Genomic DNA, 23,921 nt, shown 5'->3' with positions numbered 1-23,921 from the left:
CCTCCCCTCCCTCCCCCCCCCCCACTGTTCCTCAGAGGTTCTTGTTAACTCCTGGAAATGTGCTGGAAATGGCCCACCTTGATTATCACTTCAAAAGGTCTTCTCTCCCCCCACCCCACTCTCCTGCTGGTAATAGCTCATCTTAAGTGATTACTCTCCTTACAATGTGTATTTTTTTCATGGTCTGTGTGTCTATAAATCTCCCCACTGTATTTTGCACTTTATGCATCCGATGAAGTGAGCTGTAGCTCACGAAAGCTCATGCTCAGATAAATTGGTTAGTCTCTAAGGTGCCACAAGTACTCCTTTTCTTTTTGCATATCCAGGGAGCCTCCACCCTCCCACCATGCACAGTCTGAACTATTTGGGTTTGGTATATAAGGGAAGGTTTATCCAAAGTAGGCTCTGAAAAGACACTGTGCAAATAGCAGCACATGGTTTCATATTTAGTGTCCATATCTGACTCCAAATCAAATTTGCTTAGAAGGTAAAAAAAAAGTCTGGGAGAGCCAAGCTAGAGTTTTTCAGGTTGCTGCAATGTATTAACTAACAAAGATTCTTCAATGACCCTGCTAATGGGACAGGAAGTTGGTATGGTGGGAAGTTTCTGAATTGCTTATATAGGATTTGACTAGCAAGATACAGACCAGACACAAATAAACGATGCCACTTTGCCCATGGAATTTATTATTTCACAAATAAATAGTTTTATAAAATATAAACAACAGTACCAGAGCAAACCAATGAAACGCTTTAAAAAGAAGAAGATATGCAGCCAGATCCTCAGTAGATATAAACTGACATGCTCCACTGAAGTCAATAGAACTACAGTGCTTTGCCCTGCCTGAGGATCTGGCCAGTGGCTTATAATGAGCTAGCCATTGCTTACTGGGAAACCCAAGGAGTTTAATTTGATTTAAATTCCATTTTTTTTAAAGGGCAAAAGTGTGACTTTTTTACAAGTAGTTTGTCAAATTAAAGGTCCTTAACAATTTTTACAACTCCCACAATTGAAATTTTACAAAGGATTAATGGTATGTTTTTCCTCATTGCATATATAATCACTTTGGAGTTTAATCATTTAATTCTCCCCTTTGAATTACGAGAGAAGAATTAAATGTCAAATATGGGTTACTCTGGGTAACTTCCTTCAGAATGTGGAATAGAAAGTCAAAACGTAAAGCAAGTGTGGGAGATATTCAGTGCATAATTATGGGGGTGTCTTTCCTTTTCAATTAGGAGTGCTTGGAAAAGGTTTCAGGGAAAATTTTCAAAAGGGCTTGCAGGCCAGATTTTTAAAGGTATTTAGGCTCCTAAAGATGCAGACAGGTACCAAGTGTAATTTTGAAAAGTTCCTAAGCAAATTAGTGCATAAGTCTCACTCATTTCAATGGGGGTTAGACGCCTAACTCACTTGGGTGCTTTTGTAAATCCCACTAGGTGTCCAACTGCAATTTATGGCACCAAAATACTTTCTAAATCTGCTGTAAATCCCCTACAATGTTTACTTAAAGGGAATATACTAAATGATAATGTACATTACAAATGTCTGGAAGGGAACTCCCTGTTTGATATCTAAGCCAGCAGCTAAGACATCAGGTAGAGGGGTCTTTTTAGTCACTAGTTATACTGGTATTTGTAAGTGTAACTGCTGCTGGATGGTTGAATAGCAATAATTTGCTTATTCCTATGAATGAATGAATCTTCAATCCATCCTGTGCTCACCACTGTAATGTTAATGGGGCTTCACAATGAAAAGTTCCACCTAATGTTTCCCACCTCCTGTGTCGGGGGAGCCTCTAGGAGTATGTGAATTGTATGCTTACTGTTACGTCTTGAAATTGGCTTCTTGTTGGCAATTCAAGGATTTGGGACCCATGAAGTCAGTCGGAGAACTCCTATAAATTGGTTTTGGATTGGGATTGGTCTGGTTGAGGCTCTCTAAATATATGCACAGTGCAGCACGTTCTCATCTCAGGAATTCTTACACTGCACACCTTCCCCACAGTTAATCTCAGATGGGAAACATTTTGTGTCAATACCAGAACTGGGGTCAGACTTTTCTTTGAAATTCCCTTTCTTGGATGAATGGCGATAGTGTGACACTAGCAAGCTTTGGAATATGATCTAAAACATGTATATTGTCTGATTTATTAGTTTTATTCCTCACAGAATGACCATATGGTTACTAACATTTCCAGAGGCAGCAGGCACCAGTGGTTCTTTAACACTTTCCATTTCCTTCTGTTTCCTTTTATTTGCATGTATGTATCTGTCTTTATATTTCTGGCTAGTATAACAACATAGGTTCTGATCCAAAGGCCACTACATGAGTAGGACATTTTCTGTTCATATCAATAGGCTTTGGATCAGGCCCATACACACTCTAAAACTATATGGTAAATAATACACTTTTCCCCTTCGATTCCCACTCTGCATTTAATCTGCAGCCTTAAAATTCCATCTGCCCTACAAACTGATCCTATTTTAACAATAAAACAAATCCAGGGATCATTAGTTTGGAATCTCCAGGGCACAAATTCCTCCACAGGACAGCTGAAGTTTTAAGGCTCCAAGACTATAGGTAAATCTTTCTTGGTAGTAGAATTTGTATGTGTAGTAACTGATGGTTACTACAGCTAAGAACTACAGGTATGTTAGCAACAACAAGAAAGTCAGGGAAAGTGTGGGACCCTTACTGAATGGGGGAGGCAACCTAGAAAAAGTGGAAGTACTCATGCTTTTTTTGCCTTGGTCTTCACAGACAAGGTCAGCTCCCAAACTGCTGCACTGGGCAGTACAGTATGGGGAGGAGATGAGCAGCCCTCAGTGGTGAAAGAACAGGTTAAGGACTATTTAGAAAAGCTGGACCTGGACAAGTCCATGGGACCGTATGCAATGAATCTAAGGGTGCTGAGGGAGTTGGCTGTTGTGATTGCAGAGCTATTGGCCATTATCTTTGAAAACTCGTGGCGATCAGGGGAGGTCCCAGACAATTGGAGAAAGGCAAATATAATGCCCATCTTTTAAAAAGGGAAGATGAAGAATCCGGGGAACTACAGATCAGTCAGCCTCACCTCAGTCCCTGGAAAAATCATGGAGCATGTCCTCAAGGAATCCATTTTGAAGCAGTTGGAGGAGAGGAAGGTGATTGGGAACAGTCAACATGGATTCACCAAAGGCAAGTCATGCCTGACCAACCTGATTGCCTTCTATGATGGGATAACTGTGTCTGTAGATATGGGGAAAGTGGTGGATGTGATATACCTTAACTTTAGCAAAGCTTTTGATACAGTCTTTCACAGTATTCTTGCCAGCAAGTTAAAGAAGTATGGATTGGATAAATGGACTATAAGGTGGATAGAAAGCTGGCTAGATCATCGGGCTCAATGGGTAGTGAGCAACGGCTCAATGTCTAGTAGGCAGCCGGTATCTGCAGAGATTTTTAAGGCTCAGCTTGACAAAGCCCTCGCTGGGATGACTTAGTTGGGGTTGGTCCTGCTTTGAGTAGGGGGTTGGACTAGATGACCTCCTGAGGTCTCTTCTAACCCTAATCTCCTATGCTTTTATGATTGTATGATTTGAGTGAGAAACAATGTAAGCACTTTGTTGTATAAATTACACACAAAATCACAGATGCGGTGTATAGTTCATAGCTGAAGGCTCCATAAAGGTATCTGCTTTTGTTTCTGGATAGATAAGTAAACAGGAGTTAAAAAAAACCTACTAAGGTAAAAGGAAAAAGAAAGCTTACACCATTGTAGATGCGTGGTTAGACATTTCACTCTGGTTTACTGTAGTGCTAAATGTTATCACTAAAGTGTGTTTAACCTTGAAAGTGCTGCTAAAAGATTTCAGTGAATATATCCTATAAAGTATCTTATATATTGTCCCTGAGGATAATGAAATAGAAGAGGCCAAGAACTATTGACCTATCATGTTTATCAACCATGTACTAAATGTTTGACTCTGCCTTAGCTTAAATCACTGACTTTCTCACAAATGATTATGGGCTTATAGCAGAAGATCAACAAATATGCAGTAAGATGTCACAAGGTTTTGAGAGTCAACTTGTAATCCATGTGGTGTTCCGGAGTGAGTGATTTAAATCGATTATACCAAAGACTGTGGCTTAGTGTAGCATAACTGGTTAATGGAAGTCCTTAACCTACATAAGAAAAATGCTGTACTTATTAAACCAGTAAATGTCCAAGACTGTGAATACCTACACTGTATGTTTTACACCCAGATGATTAGAAATTACTTTTTCAAGTGTAATCCTCAAAATAGAATTATTCTCCTATAAATGCAAGTCAACCCACTCAGCAGAGCAAGCTTGGCTTACAGCTCTTGGGAAGAGGCCTAATACAACACTGATTAGTTATTTTAAACATTCGTAGCTTAAAACCTATACTGCATACTCCAACATGAAGTGACAGGCTTGGAGATCACCAAAAGATTCAGCCAATACGCTGGCATGATGTGCCACCTCGAGTTTAGATGCACCTAAAAGGACTGCAGTATAGTACTTGAAGCCAATGCTACTTGATGGAAACAGGAAAACTGGTGAGTTGACAGATGGGGAATTCTATAAATACATCAACAAAATTTTAAAATGTTGAAAGACAAGGGAACAAAGGTCTAATAAGTACAGAATGAAACTAATTATCAGGAAAGCCATATTAATAGAGGCAACACCATCTGCACTATCAGTTGTACTGAAATGCCTATGACTTACACATCTGATAGAACACTCGGCACCAACTAATGCAGATGCATAACAAAATAAAGACAGTTCTGTTTTGCTGAAACTCATACTCTGAAAACTGGAGTCACCTTTGTCTACTTTGACAAGGCAATAGATGCAGAAGATGAACGACAGTGTTGCTGATGCCCTTTAAAAATGTCTTAGAAAAAGCACCATCTTGGAAAAAGCAAACTGCATTGGATTTTATTCCCTCTGTTCAGGCTAGAGGAGCCACTGCTAACTTCCTTGCTTGGTGGCAAGGGAAGGGACTGAACCACCAGAGTAGCAGTAGGTGAAAGAATTACGCTTCAGAGACCCCTGGAGTGACATGCTCACCAACAGCCCTCGCTACCCCAATATTAGTGCACCTACTTGCAGTTAGGCAGCATTGTGTGTCAAATAATGCCTGCCTCCTGGATGAGAGCACTAAGGAGACAAAAGCTGGTCCACCATTATTTAACAAGTATTAGGATCTGGCTCAATTTAACAAGAACTGTGTGATGTTCTGTGGGTGCATTACCAGAGCATCCACAGAAAATAGCTCTCCTGGATACATTCCATTTAGTGTTTAAATAAAAGTGGAAGTAATTTTCTTTTTTAAAAAAGTAACCAGAGAAGACAGAGTAGGAACATTATATAAAGGCAAGACAACAGAAACAGCTATAAAAATCCCTACCAATTACCACCAAATAACACAAAAATTGTCTCAAAACAACAAAATAAGACGAAAGTTGCTCAGACAAAAATCTCTTATCTGCTACTCCCGCCCGCCAATGAGGAGAACCCTGCATTGAAAGGCTGATTCCCCTCCTCCCTCTCAAGTCATATCCTTCCAAAAAGTCATAACCTTAAAAAAAAGCCTCAGACTGAACCAACCCACTGCTTCAAAGGTGCCAGGCTTGATCCTTAAAGGAAGGAGAGCTGCCATTTGACAGAAGGCAATGTGGTATAACCTATAACTCCTGGCCCACCCTGCAATCAGACACCAGTTAGGATGGTTGGCACCACTTACGTATTATGTGATCATATAATTGAAAACTTTATCCCAAAGCCTGATGCACCAAGGGAACAGAGATAAGGGTGAAGTTAAAGTGCTGAGCTGTCCAGTCGCAAGATTCTCTTATTGTAGTTTTCTACATGGGCTGTTACGGCTGAGGAATCCACCCATGCTTCACTCTTAAGAAGGAGTCTTCACTGCTTTACTGGCCCCTCTGGTCCACGAAAATGACTGGCAACATTTTCCCTGAGCAATAGACAAAAAGGCCATTCACAAAAAGGGGAAATCTGCTGGCTGCCTTACACATGCAGCTCTGAACAGCACACACCTGATTATACAAAGGAGAAGTATTGAAAGAGGAAGTGTTGAATACAGGAGTCCCTGGAGAACAGTGGTTAGCAGCTGCTGAGCTGCAGATAGACTGCAGAATCTTTTTTAAAACTTCTATACAAAGGATTGAAATACCTTGAAGTCGATTGCCAAGTCGAGGCCTCCTTGTTAGAGTGTCCTCGAGAAATGTTTCAAACACTGCTTGGTAAGTTGCCCTTGTTGCTCATTATGCCTTAAACTGAGCTTCACTCTCATGTTCCAAGGGCCATCTACAATGTAACATACCTAAGAACTCATCATTTTATATGGAATTGAAAAGATCAAATACACAGATGTTTGAGGTCACTTTGTTGAAGAAATATGAAGACATACAGCTTTTTGTCCAGTTTCTGTGTTCTTTAAACTAGGAACAAATCTTCTCCATGTTTTGTACATTAAAGGTTGTTAGCTGGGGAAGTGGGCAATAAATGAGTACTTCAGTGAAGGTGCTCAACCACCAGCATGCATTTAATCTTTTTAATTCTATTTATTGTCTGCAAATATAGCACCAGATTAGATGTGTCCTAGAGAGTTGAGTTTGGTGTGAAGTATTCATTACTTTGTTACAATTCTTTTGAGGTCAACATGAAGTAGTCCCTTGTACTCAATGAATAAATCTTTTATCATGACCTTTTAATCACTCATCATGAAGAAGTCTTTTCTTTTGTACAAAAGGCTACTTCACATTGCCCTCATCAAAGGGGCTAAAATAACATAAAGCAGAGACAACAGTGACTGCTACTGAAATATGTTACAATAGAAGAAAATTAATGTAGGTTGACCCAATGGACTAGGACAAGCAACAAGGACTATTAATGGGAAGTCCTGATGTAGGGAACTGGCTGTTAGTTCAATTGTTGTAGATTGCATAGAAGAGGAGGTATTTTAGCTCTATTTTATATTGGGATAGAAGAAAAATAATTTGATTCAGTTAACTGGAGCAGTGGCACCAGCGATTCAAGTCCTAATGGAAGAGCATAGAGGACTCCTAAATCACAAAGCTAAGGAGTTGGATGCGGCATGAGCAAGAAGGAAATTTAACACTAAGATCTAAATCTATCTCCAGTTAGACTGGTGTACCTTATTTCTATGGGCTCAAGTCTCTTCTCACACTGGTGTAAAGCAGGTATAATTCTAGTGAAAACAATAGAACTTGCATTGCTATAAAAAACAATGGAAGTCAGAGCAGAATCTGACCATAAGTATACAAGTAAGTCCTTTTGACGGTATAAATCAAAGTTGGGGCACAGTGAAATAGGTGTACGTCCTAGGCTGGTGGGTGGGTGGGCTGTAACAGTATGACTGATGAGATAGGAAGGGAGAACCTCTTGGCTTTCAGAAGTAGTAGGGAAAGCTGTACACAGAGCTTGAACTTCACACCAGTCAGAGCTTTAGTGACAGGCAGGCAATGAAACACACAATAACCAAGGCAGAAAAACAGGTTCTGAGACAAAGTAACCCCATAGAGGTCCACACAAGTAACTCAGGACCACTGTGAAGTCTCACGCAGAACACACATATGTTTTCACAGTGCTCACCAACATACACACTTCCTGCTGCACCCCATAGGGTGGCTCTGGGTGTCCTAGTGCCCTCAGAGGGCATGATAACAGATTCCATTTGTGCCTGGCTGGTATACGGAAGGTTCAAGGTGAGGAGAATATTTTGTGTCCCACCCATTATATTGCATGATGGCTGGGCAAAATCTATCCCTGTACGTCTGTAAAGCACTTGCCTTTGGGATCTGTATGAATAATGATAATTTCTTGCTCATAAAGAATGTTTTCTAGATCATTAATGATTTGCTTCAGTGTTTTTTTTTTAAATATAAATAACTTACCCAGAGTGAGAGGATGGGTAGATTTGTGAGGAGTGGAGTTAAATACAGGTATAAAATAGGGACACGCTATGCCTCTATTTAGGTGACACCATGGGTCCAGCATCATTAAGTGCCCTCAGCATGTTAGGGATTTGCCAGAAAATTTTGCACTTTCCCTTCTGAAGGAACTGAATTGGTACCAAGGAAGAAAAACTTACACTAAACAACCACATAAAGACCATCTAATGCACCTGCTCTTCCCCCCTCCCTCCAGACAGAACTCCACACAGAGAAATTAGCAGCACCAATACCAAATAACACAACCAACATCCATTGCCTTATTGCGGAAGCTCAGGTATTTAAATACTGGAGCTTCCAGTCAGATTCCTGGGGCAAATTGTTCTTCTGTTCCGCTTGCTCCTTTTATTCTCCATGAAGGCAGTACCTGAACCTGTGTGTTTCATGCAGCTTTCCTTCATAGGTCACAGCAGCCCTTTTCTGTATATGTGTTTTTGAATTACCACACCCATATGTCTCAAGCTTCTTATTCCTCTCTACCCCCCTTACCCCCCCCCCCCCGCTGCTCATTTCTTCTTCCCCTTTGAGGTTATTTCCCTTTCTCTCAGGTGTGCTATTCTTTGATTCTATTGATTTTTCTCCTCTTTCATTCACAGCCTTTATTAAATTCTGTTCAGCTTCTTCTATATTTACTTTTTTTCTTCTGTACTCTTGTCTGGCTTTCCCTTCTTGGCATATGTAGCTCTGGCTCCTTCTCTCCCTTCCTCTGTGTTGCTTACTAGGACATATCTTCTGGTTCAAATCTTTTCTTCCACTCACCTTGTTTCCTTTCTTCCTCTGTCCATCATATCTTTCAGTCTCCCATGGCACATGCTTCTTGCTGCTGCTCCATTCTTCAGCTCTCCTGGGTCTCTTCTTCTCCTCCCCATGTCATTTATAAACAGATATGAAAAGAGCAGCTGATATTTCCTAACTTACTGTTCTGACTGATGCCTATATGAGCCGCATCAGCTGGAGGAGAAGATATGAAATTGAGACCAGCGCCTTTTTTCCCCAAATTGTCTCATCACATATCCTGATTTCCTTTTCTATATGATCATTTTAGAGCAGCTGCAGCTCAGTTCTATGCTGCAAAAACCGGGTGTTTTATTCCATATGCAGTGCACATATTAGTATATATAGCCTGGAAGAAAAAGTATTTCTAATTTAATCTGAGACTCTCACATTCTTTACACACTGGGGAAAAATGTTTTGCCTTGGTAGGCTAATGCATGCTTCTGCAAATAATCCTGTATAAAGCAGTGTGCTCACTCTGCAAATAATCCTGTATAAACCAGTGCAACATTCTCTCTGCCGTCACACAACCTCCTTTACAGAAATCCTAGAAAGTATACAGCTTGCAAAGCCTGGGAACCACATTGCCCCATAGGCTGAGAAGGAGACTGGGCCTTGGCTCCAATCTCCATCTGCACTAACAGAGAGAGCAGGCTGCACGTAGCCCAGGAGAAGGCTGAACCACCATAAAATGCCCTAGGGGAGAATTATGGCTTGGAAAACCCCAATCCCTCCTTCAGCTCCTTCAAGGACAATGTGGCTGTGCGTTGCAACCACCATGGGCCAATAATTCCAGAGCTGAGATTTGACTCAAGTAATATAACTCTCAAGGAATTAAAGATGTGCCCAAATGACTTCTTCCCTAAAGGATGCCTCCATGGAGTGAAACCCAACTAGATCAATTTTGGGGGTAGGGGGAAGAGGGAGCGTCATTTAAAGTATTGGTATCAAGTATCTCCTAAGCCATATCCTGCACATACGGCTGCGGCTTCAGTGAGTGAGTAACCTCCTAAATTGAAGGTTTCCATCTACAATGGAGATAAATACATGGTTTTGTCATGAGAGCTGAATCCCCAGTTTTTCTTATTTTCCTCTTCTTCTATTCCAAATCAGAGTCTGGCTCCTATACATGCATAGTATATTGAGGAGTGGGATGCTGTATAAGAGAAGAAAACAGTCTGTATACAATAAAATCTATTTTAAACATAAGTCAATTTTTAAAGTATATTTAAAATAGATAGCTAGAATGTGATGCAACAGTATAAAGTATTATATCTCATAGACAGGAAGGTGTTATGTGGAATTAGGTGGGGCCTGATTTTGATCTTGCATCAGTTTTACACCAGTGTAACATTGATTTCAGTGGAGTCATACTGGATTTGTAATGGTGTAAGGTGAGTGAGATCAGAATTAGTTCCATATTTTATTTGTATTAAGTCATCAAATAAGACTCAAAAAGAAACATATTTGACATAATAGTGTAACTAATAGAATTTCAAATGACAGCAATCTATTAGGCTTTCAAAAGTAGTAATGTGAAAATTCTATTTTGAATAATTCACTCATCTTAAATTGTTATGTATTCAAAAATGATTGAGCTGCATCTCCACATATCTTAGTTTTTAAATTAGCAGTAAACATCAAGTTTTCACAGCTATTCTCAACTGTAGCTTGTATCATATTATACTGCTGGTGAGTTGAGTTGAGTTTAATTGATTGTGAATTAATTAACACTCTACAGTAGATGTCTTTTTCTTGAGGTAATTAATCTTAGTGAAAAATGATACACAGAGCAGTTGAGGCTCCAGCAGATTTTCTAGATGTGCCTTTTTGTTTAGGCTTACTTGACAGCCTTTTTTCTTGTAGATGAATTAGGTGTCTAGAAATGACTCTTTCTTATATTTATTTTGGCTTGGCAGCATATAGTTGTTATGGCTGGCAATATTTCATACCCAAAAGTGTTAATACTATCCATAAATTATGACCAATGATATACAATGGTTGTTATCAATCATGACAAGTAATTTATCTTGATTGAATCAAATAAATATGATGCTTTGCAAAGTTATGACCTTGTCATTTAACTTCAGTGCTGCAAACACATCAAACCAGTTTGCATTAACTCTTCATAAATGCATATAGAGTTTTAAGAAATAAGATACTGCATCAGTAAAGGCCACAACTGCTAGATGGATTAGATAGGCAGATATCAATACTATTCTATTCTATATAGATTTGTATACTGCGCTCATCACTGTAGTAACTGAACTTCGTCTTGTGATGAATTAACCATGTGACTACACATCTGTCACGTGTTCTTTGCTCTCTCATTCTCTCCCCAATGGGAAAAGCATCTGCGGTGGAGTGTCTTGTTTTAGTAGAGTTTGTTGATGCCAATCTTCGTCCTCAAGCTTTAGGTGGTCTTTTAAGTCTCCTGAGCTCAAACCAGGGAGCTTGAAGATAAGAACTAAGACTTTGAACTTGATTCAAAATTCTGTGGGAAGCCAGTATAGAAAGCAAAAGTGAAGGACCGATTTGCTAGGCTCATGGTAGCCTGTGTTGATGAGGCAATGTGCTGCAGCATTTTGTAATAGCTGAAGGTTTCTAAGTGTTGAAGGTTTCATGCCAATGTACATTGTATTTGCTGTAGTCCAACTCAGAAGTGATGAAGGCATGAAGAAATGAGGCCATGTCAGGATGGGACAGAGTCTCCTAACTAACTGATGATGATAGAAAATGTTACTCACAGATGCTGCTATTTGAGAGTTTACTGTCAGTGAGGAATCCAAGAGTACGCCTAAATTATGGACCAAGTTGGCCAACTGTGGATGTGTACTTTCGACCAAGAAGACTTCACCATGGCTGCATACTGTTCAGAATATTTCCTCTGATAATCTGCATCACCTTTGTGTTGCTCGGATTCAGTTGTAGCCAGCTGTTCTCCATCCATGAACTGAACTACTCCAAGTATTGTGCCATCTTGGTGCATAGTTGTGTGGTCATATGTGATGAAGAATAAGCATATTGTTGGCATTTGACTCCACGTCATCTCACCTGTTCACCTACTGATTGTATGTGAACATTGAAAAGGACTAGAAAGAGAACTGAACCTTGTGGGACTCCACAAGTAAGAAGTGTAGAGGTGGAGGTGCAGTTTCTCATAACTGTGAAGAAATGGGTCCATCCCGGAAGTACTCAAACCATTTGAATGCATTACTCTGGATGCCTGCTATCCCTCTCAGGTGAAAAAGCAGTATCTCACGGTCTACAATGTTGAATGCTGAATGCCTGAATCTAGGTTTTACCAGGTCTAGAATGCCAATTCCTCTAATTAAATCTAGCTTCTCTATGAGCTTGCTCAGGAATGGCAGGTTTGACACTGGGCAGTAGTTTGCTAGAAATAATGTATCCATGGTGGATTTCTTTGGTGCTGGCCAGACTAGTGTTTGAAGGAGGAAGGGAAGATTCCTTCTCTGAATGGTGTTTTGGGCATTTCACTGTGGAGTGGCACCAATTGTTGATATCTCTCTTTTACCTGCCAGGAAAGGCATGGGTCAGAGTCACAATTCTTGTGTCAAAACTCCATTAGTTTGTCAAGAACTTCTCGATGGGTGAATTTATTGAATCCTGGGAATGCAGGTGGCCTGTTGGTTGGTGGGCATATAGATAGAGTGGACCTGAATATGTATGATTTTTTTTCAGCGAAGTAGGATGACAATTCTATTGGCAAAATCTGGTAATTTTTCTTGTCAGTTTCAGGAGATCAGAATAAATATGATGAGACTCAAAACTGAGCAGGAATAATGGTGTTCAAAGAGAAAAATGTCAAACCCCTCTTTTAAAAAAATGATATTGTGGAGTCTTTGTCTCTTTGGTCCTTGGGGGCCAGATCCAGCATTTACTGCTGTCATTGGAAAGATTCCCAATGGTTTCAATGGGCCTTAGAGAAGGCCATGATCAACAAAACCTGATTGTGTGTCACTAACTGTGGCAGTTGTATTATTTAGAGAAGCCCCATTGTCCTCAATGTGACTAGTCATGAAAGCAAGGGCTACTCATATGAATAAGATTTACAAGTCTGGGTCCAAATTCCTGCTGAATACCACTTTCATTTGTTAACAAAATACAGTTGTTTTCTGCTGATCATGGCTTTGATCCTGCAAAACTTTTGATCCTGTGTTGTTATCATTGAAGCCTGTGGGTGCTTAAATTTAAGCCCATGCTGAAGTGCTTTGTTGGATTGGGGTCCAAGCCCCAGTTCAACAAGATACTTAAGCATGTTCCTCACTTGGAATACTTAGTAGAGCCCGATTTAAATCAGTGGGGCTACTCGGGTGGTTAAAGTTAGGCATGTGCTCAAGTACCTAGCTGAATCATGGCCCATAATTTTCAAGATAAACAAAGTTGAGCCTTTATTGATTCAGTGTCTTGTCTCTTAAAGCTCTTCATCCACATCCCAAGAGTTTATCCATATTGTTTTAATGTGCCTGCAGCTCTGAAGTTAAAATGGCAAAGCTCACTTTTCACTTGACATTGTATTCTGTGCACACAAATAACTCATTATAGGATCATAGTAAACTCCAACATTGTCACTGCTAAATTCAGTGTTTTTAAATCTTCTTTAATATCAGCTCCTGTGCTGAAGAGTGCCACAGAGTTAGGTTTGGTAAGCACATGGTGCATGTTTAAAATGGAGAAGGAATTTTAATACAGCGTCAAGAAAAGGTGAATTTTAACTTCAGTGTAGATATTGATGACATTACTAATTTATTTAGTAGATAGATTCCAAAATGGAATAAGGATTCATCTATGAGCTGAATCCTTGCCTTGGGCAATAGACATGCTGCTACTAATTTCAGCTTATTAACTACATCACAAGTTTTACTAATGGAGAAGCCACACATCTTTTAACACAAAGGAAAGAACCGGATATATCATTTTTATTGCCTTCTGGAAGTTCTGTCTCGGCACATTAGGTACTGATTCCATTTTCTTTGCACTGTAATCTTTGCAAAGACACATATCCTTAAGTTAACGCAAAGTAAATAAGAAATGGAAGTTTGTTATATGAATGTTGATTTATATTTTTGGAGCAGAAGGGTGAGGAGATATTGCTGTTTGGAATCTTGACTCTGTAAAGCAAGGACCAGTTTCATGCCAGGTTAACTCAGCTTCCTGAAGTAGAGAGACAAGGAATGAATCTGTCCTCAAGTGGGTTTGGTATCTGCAGTTCATCTCCCAAGTGAGTGAACAGAATTAATGTTTTTTAATAAATGAATTAGGTGTCTAGAAATCTCTCTCACACACATTTATTTTGGACCTCAGCACGTTGCACAAACTGTGCTCTCATTTGCATTGGTGCAAATTTGGAGTAATTTAAACTGGAATCCCACCTGTGTAAATACAACAAAAGTGAAAGCAGACTGTGGCCTTCTGGGTGTAAAACATTTAACATCCATAATGAACCTTGTAAAATGTTCCTACTTTAGAGGAATGATAAATATCTGCTTTTTTCCCTTGTTTTGCACCCAAAGGGAAACAAAGTTATTTGTCACAATTACCATCTGCTGTGTCATTTCATCTTGTTCTGATTGCATCATAAGTGTGATAGTACAATATTTCCTTCATGCCAGTCTCATGCCTGTCTTTTATTTTGCTCCTTTTCTATTCTCTCTAACCTGTTATTCTGTACGTGTGTATTATTTGTAGTTTATTGCTTATGCTGGGGACTTCTATTTTATTCCAATTGCCTTTTCTCCCAGAGTCAAAACATGAAACATTTTTTTCCTTTGTCTAATAAAAGTAAAGTACTTGGAATGTTGTGACGTTTTATTCTGGATTAGATGCCGGTATTACTGGGTGAGGCTCCATGACCTGTGTTATGCATGCAGGAGGCCAGGCTAGATGATTATAACGAACATTTTGTTCTTAAAATCTTTTAAATTGCACATAAGTCAATGATCAAAAAAGTTTTTGAAATTTTAATTGTAACAAAAAATTGAAAACGAAGTCACTCTGTCACTGCTTCTACAAGCACATCAACAGCTACAACCAACGTTCCCTACATATGGCAATAACCAAATCAATATGATAACAGCACAGTCTTCTTACTTCCGTACTGTGTAGATCTTTCAGTGGTGAGTGTTCATGGATGAATGAAGAAGTGAATATATTTTAAGGTAGTGGTTTTTTTTAGCTTTTTTGTTATTTTTCCTTTTTACAGTGTTTTCATTCCCTTTATTTCTTAATTCCTATTCATTTTGCAATATGTGCTTCAGTAACGATGACTGTAAAAAACAAACCTCTTTTAGTTTTAGATTATTTTTCTTATGTGAGCTGAGCTCAGGAAAATTTAGTTTTGTCAATTCCCATTGATTTCCATGGGAGCTGAGGACACTTATCACCTCACAGCTGGTGTTGTTAGTTGGGTTCTCTTAGCTGTATTTTGCTCAAAAACTCCACTGTTGAGAAATGTTCTAAATCACTCCTTTCAACTGAATATTTCCTGGTGTACATTACAGAATTAGTGGAGCCATGAAACTGCACTTACATTCTGTTAGACCATGCATTGAGCTCCATGACAATAATTCATTTTTAGGAACCCCGGCAAGACTAAGATGTACCTTGACACACAGAAAATAAAGGGCATTGCTAAAAACTAGGACAATATGTTGATTGAAGGTTCAGATCATAATTGATAAGTTTTTTTATTGTTGACTCTTTGCTGAATAATAGATTGTTGTTCTAATGTGTTTTGACTGGAGCTGTTTGTCTTAAAGCTGCTTTTTCTTTTGGATCTTTTGTAATATTAGTTTTTTTTAGGTTGATTTCTCATACATAAATGCAGAGGAATTTTTCCCCCATTGTTGACTGCCCTCAGATGAAAGCCTGTGTTCACTTTACAAATTGATGGAAGACTCCGAAGGGCTGTTTTTGAGAAGAAATATGTAATATTCAGTAGCTGTTACATGTAGAATCCACAGCTGTTACTCAGTGCATAGTGGTGGGAGAAAAAATAAACAAAATATTCAGAGGGGGCATATGCTATCTATTTTATCTAAAAGTCCATTTTCAGAGTTTCTAAACCAACATTGCCAGCTGATGGGGGGAACATTTTCTAACATATCACAGCAGACATGTCCAATGTCATTTATTTGCCGTAGACCAGTGAGCCTTGGCAAGCATACATCCCATACTGGGACATGTACATTTCATGTTCCCACTGTAATATCCTCATAGGGGCCTCTCTGAAAAATACAGTAATGTGGTTGAAAAATGCAGGCCACTGTCCTTTCTTCACTTTCCCCCAGTGAATAAACTGATACAAGATAAAGATTTGAGCATAATGGTGCAGAGATGATCCGACTGTATTTAACTTTTTAAAACACAAGTAAGGTTGCATTGCCCCTCCCTCTTTGACCCATCTGCAAGAGGCTCTCCCTGCTTTCCCATTCATCTGTTGCCTTCCTTATACATAGCAGGACATTCTTCTCTCTGTTCTCTCTATGTTCTTCCCTCCTTTTCCTCGGTATGCTTTTCTTTCATCATATACTAGTGAACTTTGCTTCTGTGAAGTCCGTTAGAATTACTGCTAAGGTAACTCAGGTGACATGTTTGAAAGGTTAATCATGATGTAGTCTTTGAGCATGCTTTGTAGCCACCACCATAATTACTAGAAGGCAGGGACTATAAGAAATGTTTGGGGATGCAGAGGTGAAAGGGAAAATCAGATAATTTAGCATTAAATCTTACAAAGGGGATGAAACAACCTTCACAAAGAAAGCTATACAGGGTCAGATTCTCTGGTCTGTCTGGGCTGAGCTTAATGCAAGTCTGGTGAGAGGGGACAAAAATAGAGTTAAGCTATCACTTCACCCCGCAGGTCCTGGGCCTGTCTGGTTGCCAATCCAGCATAAATAAAGCCTACCTCAGAGCTTCTCTGATTTATGCTAGCTGCTCTTGATTCCAAAAGGGAATACGGATATCCCAGCCATGCCCCCTTTTCCCTGACCACTCCCCATGTGCTAGGAGTCAAGAGAAGAGTGGCCTAGGAGCCACTGCATCATCTCTATACAACCAGAAGATTCCCTAACATCAGTGAAATCTTAAAGGGGCTGGTTAAGCCAGCATTAGGCCTCCACAACAGTACAAAACAGTTGGAGCCTGTCTGAGGATATAACTCATATTATAGCAATGAGAGTTTAAAGAGTGAATTCACTTTGAACCTCCAAATATTTTGATTCTAGACAGTGATTTTTTTAGTGTGTCTGGCTATTACAACTAGTATGAACAACCAGTCATCCTATTTGTTATTTATGAATAGTGCTTCTTTTTTAAAAAAATTAAACAAGCATGAAAGATTCAAGCAAAATGACAAGATTCCTTTGTAAATAACCTTTTGTAATGTCAGTTTCTTCCAACTGTAGGAATTATTTTCGAGACACCGATACTTTCAGCACAAAGCTCATACATATTTAGATCGAGATTTTTAAGTAACAAAAAGGAGAGGGAATTAAATGGAATATAAAATACCCTTCACTTTGTATGTAATAATAGTTTGTGTTAAACCTATCAATCAAAATAACTTTGTAGTTCTACATCTCTTCCTAAAACATACTCCACTTAACACTTTATTTGGTACTTATTGTGAAAACATACATAACTGTCTTAAATTAAATAAAGAATATTTGATATAAAGGTTACATAATTAAAATATTTTAAGTTCCATTCAATTATTTTAAAGAGTTATTGATGTGGATAGCCTACTCACACCATACATGTTTTTCAGTATCCTCTTGCCTATCTTTTGTTTAGTTTTCTTGGAAACAGCCCTTGTTCATTACAAGTTCATCAACTCTTATTCCATATTCTTCTCCTGGTGCTATAGACTCTCCAGACACCAAAACTGATAGGTTGATTGTTTTCTATGGGACTTCTCATACAGTCAGGGTGTTTCTCCTGGAAAGGTCTGTCAGGAAAGGTGACTGAACTAGGCCCTAAAATGGCAGCAGTTCCATTTCCAACCAGATATCCTTAGTAATGAAGAATGTGGGGAAAATATAGAATAGTTTGTAAATCTGCTGAACAATTGCTTCCAAATTGAATGTTTTTAAAATTTTCCTTGAGGCATCAGCTTAAATTTACTTATAATGTAAGTAGCATCCACAGGCCCAATAAGGTAAAATGGGAAGGCTGACATTGTAAAGGATTTGAGGTTCTTATTGGATAGAACAGTCTTTCTGGATTTTAATATTTCACTAATGCTCAATAAATACCCTAAACGGTTATGTGTTGATATGTGTGGTCAGGGAAGGGGCTTAATTTTTGTAGTTTCCTTGGGGGAAGAAAAGGACCCTTATATTTAATTTATTATTTGAGTGGAGATAGGAACCTGCAAGGAATTGTAGTTTTCCTAAGGAATGGTGTCTCTATGGATCCTTTAATTAATTCTCTGTTGGAATTCAAAGGATACCCGGGAAAAACAAAATTTGAAAATATGGTTGTCACAATGAGAGCAATCTCTCTGTTAACCCAGTTGGGATAATGCCTTTAGGGGATTTGAGTACTTCATAAGACATTGCATTTTTAATCATATTCCTATTTTATTTTTAAAATTCAGTATCTTATGAGGTATCCCACTCTCCCAAAACAACATCCCAGTTGTATTAGCACATTATTCTTTGAGGGAGATGGCTTCATAGTGATATCCACATTTCCAGGTGTCCCTTTCTCCCATGTTCCCTTTGGATTATCGTTATTGTTTTATTATGATTAGATTTAGCTATTATATAGCACTTCTCATCTGTAGATCTCCAAACACCTCACAAAGGTTGGTAGATATCATTATTCCTATTTCACAGAGTGGGAGAGTGAGTCACAGAAAAGTCTAGCCACTTTCTTCAATATCTGAGTTGAAATTCCAGTGCCCACTGCAGCTTTAGGTCTGGTGGTCCTGTTTTAGCCTTGCACAGTGCAGAGATGACAGTTCCAGAAAGTTTAAACCAGTATTGTTATTTCACACCTTTCAAATGTTAATTGTGAAGAAGAAGTAGCTCATAACTATGTTTCCTACTATGTTTTTCTGTTAATTTTATTACAATAGAAATCTAAGTTGTTCATTCATTGTCAAATGCATGCAGATATCTTAGTGGTATAGAGAATATAAATGTTATAAACCATCTTCTTGAGATTGATTTCATTTGTTTATCTAGTTACTTAAATGTAGTCCTTCTTTTTTTCAACTAGGAAAAGCCTCTTGTGTTTTATTATCATTGTCTATCTCAGAGGTTTATTTTTCTTATGAGGACTGACAAAATAAGTGTAACAGATTTTAGTTGACTAATACATAGTAACATGATATAACCCTCAGGTACATTTCAGTGTGGCTAGGTAGAGTTTTACCAACCTATTTTCTTATTTCGCAGTAGATGTTTTATAGCATCTTTGCATTCTGATTGTTCAGATAAAAACCCTGAGCTTGATTCTCATTACGTAGCACTATCTCTCTCTCCCATAATCTTCCTGTACGTCTTCCTAATTTTCAACCCTCCAATACTCTTTGTAGCAAAACACAACACTTCTGTCTTTAGGAGTCAGTTAATTTAGCCTAAATGAATACTTTTGTAGAAGTATTATTCTGTACCTGTCTGTTCTCCTTGCTATTATATTGTTCCCAATTAAATATTCTGTTTGTAACCATCCACGATGGGCTAGTCAGGAGGCTGTCATTTGACATATCTATGTCCACTAAAAGTTACAGAACTGACGGGGAGGTCCAGACTTAAGCCTTGGTTTTGACTATAAATTGGTATATATTTGTAAGAGAGAAAATATTTTCTTCCTAGTAATTTGTATTGTTTTCTCAAACAAGGGAATTATTTTGCAGTAGGGGAAAGTTTGCCTGATTTTTTTGCATGACCATTTTGCATGGGTTTAGTGATTGATGAAATTAACTAACCATACTGTACCTTTAGAACAGTGGGGTACACGCCAAACACTGTTTGTTCTTCATACTGCATTCAAACCATATTTCAGACCTATTAATTATAATTAATACTGACACAAACTTTAATTTAGGTAACAAGGAAACAAATGTATGGGCATATTGGAAGATGATAAATATTGGCAATATAATCTGTTCTTCACACTGAATGAGAGCTATAAATACTGGATCTATCTTTCTGTCTTGTTACAGGTTTTTCATTATTCTTACACAGCTTCATATGTGATTTATAACATACATACAAGGTAAGTCATTTTGTTTTTTCAATACAATATGATTAAGTTTCAATGTTTAAAAAAATGTGGTGGTATTAATGTGTTCAAGTAAAAATGTTTACATTTTTTCAAGGGAAGTTTGGGAGTTAAACCCTCCAGAAGTAGAGGATTCAGTTTTACAGTATGCAGCATGGGGTGTAGAAGGAGAGCAACTGGTAAGAAGAGTCATTTAAAATGCTATGTTAAAAATTGTATTGTAATAGATTGTGCTAACACTCCACCCCAGCCAGATTACTGACCAAAAAAAACGAAAAAACCATAAAGGGAAGTTTCTGTTATTGTAGACTTATTCAGACTCGGGATTATAAAACCTGCAAGGTCCAGTCTTGTTGTTGCTTTTGACCCTGATTCATAAATTCATGTTTTTAAGTCTGTTCCTATTCAGCCAAACACTTAAGTATGTGCATATGGATGGACTTAAGCATGTGTTTTAAAGTTAAAGTAATTTGCTTAATTACCAGTAATTTATTGAATCACAGTCTTTTGCCAGGATTAGGTAACCCTATGAGAGGACTAGGGTTGCAGATGAAAAAGGTTTTCAGGTGCAAAATCTGTGAAAATCTTACATAAAATGCAACACATTTGAGACCCAGAGTGGATCTGACAAACAAAATGAAAATGCATTTGTTTCAGTTTCTGTGTGAAATTATTATAAAGGTCAGTTAAAATCCATAATAACAACAATACTTTGCACTTCTATATTGCCTTTCATCCAATAATCTTAACATGTTTTACAAATAAGTATTAAGTTTACTAAATCCCACAAAGTAAGCAAACAAGAAAAATCTTGATTCGAGAAGCAGCATTTATGTTAATCTATATTTTTGCGTCTCTTATGTGAGTGGGTGCATAGAAGAGGAAGATTTAAGGAGAAGAACGAAAACTCAATTCTCAGAATGAAGAAATCACACAGTTCTAGTCTCAATGATCTAATAGTCTCGTTACTGCCTTTAGGCATGAGCCTGCAGCCCCTTCATGCACGGAACTTAAGTGAGAATTCTGCATGCAGATTGGTTATAAATTGGCCATTTGGAGAGGATAACCTGTTGCTTGTGTCATTAATCAATATGGTGGGAATGGAGACTATGCCTCTGGTTGGGATCCATCGCATTAAGCACATGGGGGTAGGAAGCCAGAAGTAATTACATTAATCTGGAACATGCTTGGCATTCTTTAATAATTAACCACACTAATTTATCAATAACCAGTCCATAGTGACAAGATTGACGATAACAAATACATAAGTTATTTACTAAGCACTGCACCATGTACATGCTTAACAGGGAGGTAACGTGTGTTTAAAACTTAGTAGGAATTTAAGTGTGTCATATTATTTTTTAACTGCAGTTCATAGGAAGATTTCCAGTGCTGCACTGTGCAGTAGATTAATGTGTTAGAGCATAAACAAAAAACTGTAGGTGATGAACATTATGTGTTCCTAAAATACATCAAAAAGAGTGACACATTTAAAAATTAAAAGTTAGAAAAGTAACAGCATGGAATATAGTTTGCCTAGATTGTCACATTATTTTATACAGACTAGGACAAGAGCTCAGAGGAACAGCTATTATTTGAGTTGTGACATTTTTGTGGTAAAATTGAAAAAAGTTTGCAGACAGTTTGGGAGAGCAAACTTTTACTTAATCAATTAATATACTTTTCTATCATATAGCCGTTCACTTGGAAAATTGTCTTGGAGCTCACTGTTTTCAAAATGCTATTGTTATCTCTATTAACAATGAAGACACCAATCCAAATGCCCTTAGTTTTATGTGTCATGGGGTGTAGGGGAATCTGAGGGGTTTTTTGAGTCTGAATTCAGATTCAAATTTTGAAAAGGATCTCTTGATTTGTAACTTGTTTTTATATAGCACCCAGCACCACAGTGATAAGTGCTTCTCAGGTAAAATAGATCAACATAAAATATACTTAATTAACTTCATGAAAGCATGTGCTCTTCTCATTTTTCTTGAGTAGTGCTCTCTTTTTGTGGGGGAAGGAGGGAGGTACCCAAATCCAGTTATGGTAGGAAGGCTTTATCAAAGAGGAGAGTCTTGTGATGTGCCCTAAAGGGATTCAGACACTGGACTGGTCTAATTTCTTCAGAAATTCTTTTCCTCAGCCATCTCCCCTCCAACATTTTGCATCAATAGAATTGAAACCTTTGGGGGTCATCCTTCAACTGGTATTATATTGTTATAGTTGAACTGAATGGAACTCCATGGAAGTCATGGGAGCTGACTCTGCTCAGATATCCCCACTTGATAATTTTTATTCCAGTGACATGGGGCCAGATTTTAAAAAGTATTTAGGTACCTATATACGTAGATAACCCAACAGGGAAATTTGCAAAAACTCCTAGGTGCCTCATTTCAGTGGAAGTTAGGCAGCAAGGCATTTTCAAAAATCCCATGAAGTGTCTATCTCCATCTTAAGGAGCATAAGGTCTTGTATACATGGGGCAGCAATGCATATTGGTAGTGTGTGATTTCTAAAGCTCATTAATATGTTGCACATTAATTGATCCACGTAGACCATGCTGGTGGAATTAAAAGCTCCCTAGGGGCATGTCAACATAGAATTGTTTCAAATAGTACTATGTTAAAGCGCACTAGGGAACTTTTAGATCACACCAGCAGGGTGTGAGGATCTCATGGGTCAGGAACCAGGTTCCCAGGCAACATTTGCATCCCAACCATCCTCAGGCATTTGCTAGTTACTGTGGGCTGAGTGGCTAATATAACCCTGGTTCCATCAGAGGCACTACCCCTGGGTGTCCTGATTGGAGAAGCACCCAGCCCTGTCAATTGGTCTGGATGTACTATTTAATCTAGAAGGAAGCACAGGAAGTTGTCCGTAAAACTGGATGACTTCCCAGCTGGCTACTGCATCAAACCCTGCCTTCTCAGCTGACTTCTGAGCTGTGCTATCCTGACCTGTTGTTGGCTCCTGCATCCCTGATGTGTTCTTGTTTCCTGCCCCGGTCTCTGACTCATCACCCCGGCTTGACTCCCAACTCTGAATCCAGCTCTGGCCTTTGGTCAGCTCCTGACTCCTGCTCTGACCGTTAAGGTTAACCACCCAAGTACCAGTTGTGATAGTTTTCACAGGCCACTCTAACTCCTCTGGGGTTTGCTCCATGGGGAATGATGGAACCAGCAGAGCTCCCCCTCCCCAAGGAGTGCCAGAATCACTGGAGTGGGTTGTCCACCTTCAGGCAGACAACCTAGAGATGCGGGTCCAAATGACGCAGCTGACAACCAGAAACCAGATGCTGTGGGAACAAGTACTTCAGCTTCCCTCAGAGAATGGTGTGCTTCAGACCCATTGCCCTCCAAACAAGGAATGTCAATTCCCGTGATAGAATGCTTCGCTGGGAAACATCAGAGCTTCTCAGGGCCCCCTCCTGTTCTTACTTCACCCGCAAGTTTACTCTTCCCACCAAGCCAAGATAGGCCTGGTAATTAGCCTATTGACCAGGGAAGCATTGCACCGGGCCTTCCCCTCACTGGATGGTGATAAGCCATTGCTAACCAATTAGAATGCCTTCCTACAGTTGATCTCAACAGTCTTTGATGACTTCCATCGCATCCCCTTGGCCAAGAGCACCCTATGGAAACTCTGGCAGGGGTAAAGTCACAGCTGCCTCCTGTGCCGCACAACTCTGTTGACTCACAACTGATACAGAGTGGAACAAGGTGTTCCCGCTATAGCAATTCTGATAGGGCTTGCGGTAAAAGGCTAAGGACGAGCTGGCCTGAGGAGAAACCCCATCAGGATTGGATGTCTTCATTGACCTTGCAATTCAGATCAACAATCGGTTGTGTGAGCAGCAGGAGGAAAGAAGAGGGTCATCGCAG

The 23,921-nt window shown here is 39.0% G+C and overlaps 1 protein-coding gene across 2 annotated transcripts in view; it reads left to right on the top strand.

Moving 5' to 3' along the window:
• Positions 1–23,921, top strand: part of DPP10 (dipeptidyl peptidase like 10) — a 451,471-nt gene that overhangs the window by 336,937 nt on the left and 90,613 nt on the right. For both annotated transcript variants that reach the window (XM_073305257.2, XM_073305256.2), the window contains exons 6-7: positions 19,979–20,031; positions 20,135–20,216. In XM_073305257.2, coding sequence (XP_073161358.1) covers positions 19,979–20,031; positions 20,135–20,216 — 135 coding nt within the window. The remainder of the gene's footprint in view (positions 1–19,978; positions 20,032–20,134; positions 20,217–23,921) is intronic.

This window comes from Lepidochelys kempii, chromosome 11 (assembly GCF_965140285.1).
Source record: "Lepidochelys kempii isolate rLepKem1 chromosome 11, rLepKem1.hap1, whole genome shotgun sequence".
Classification (NCBI taxonomy): Eukaryota; Metazoa; Chordata; order Testudines; family Cheloniidae; genus Lepidochelys; species Lepidochelys kempii.
This window is presented reverse-complemented; position numbering and strand designations above follow the sequence as displayed.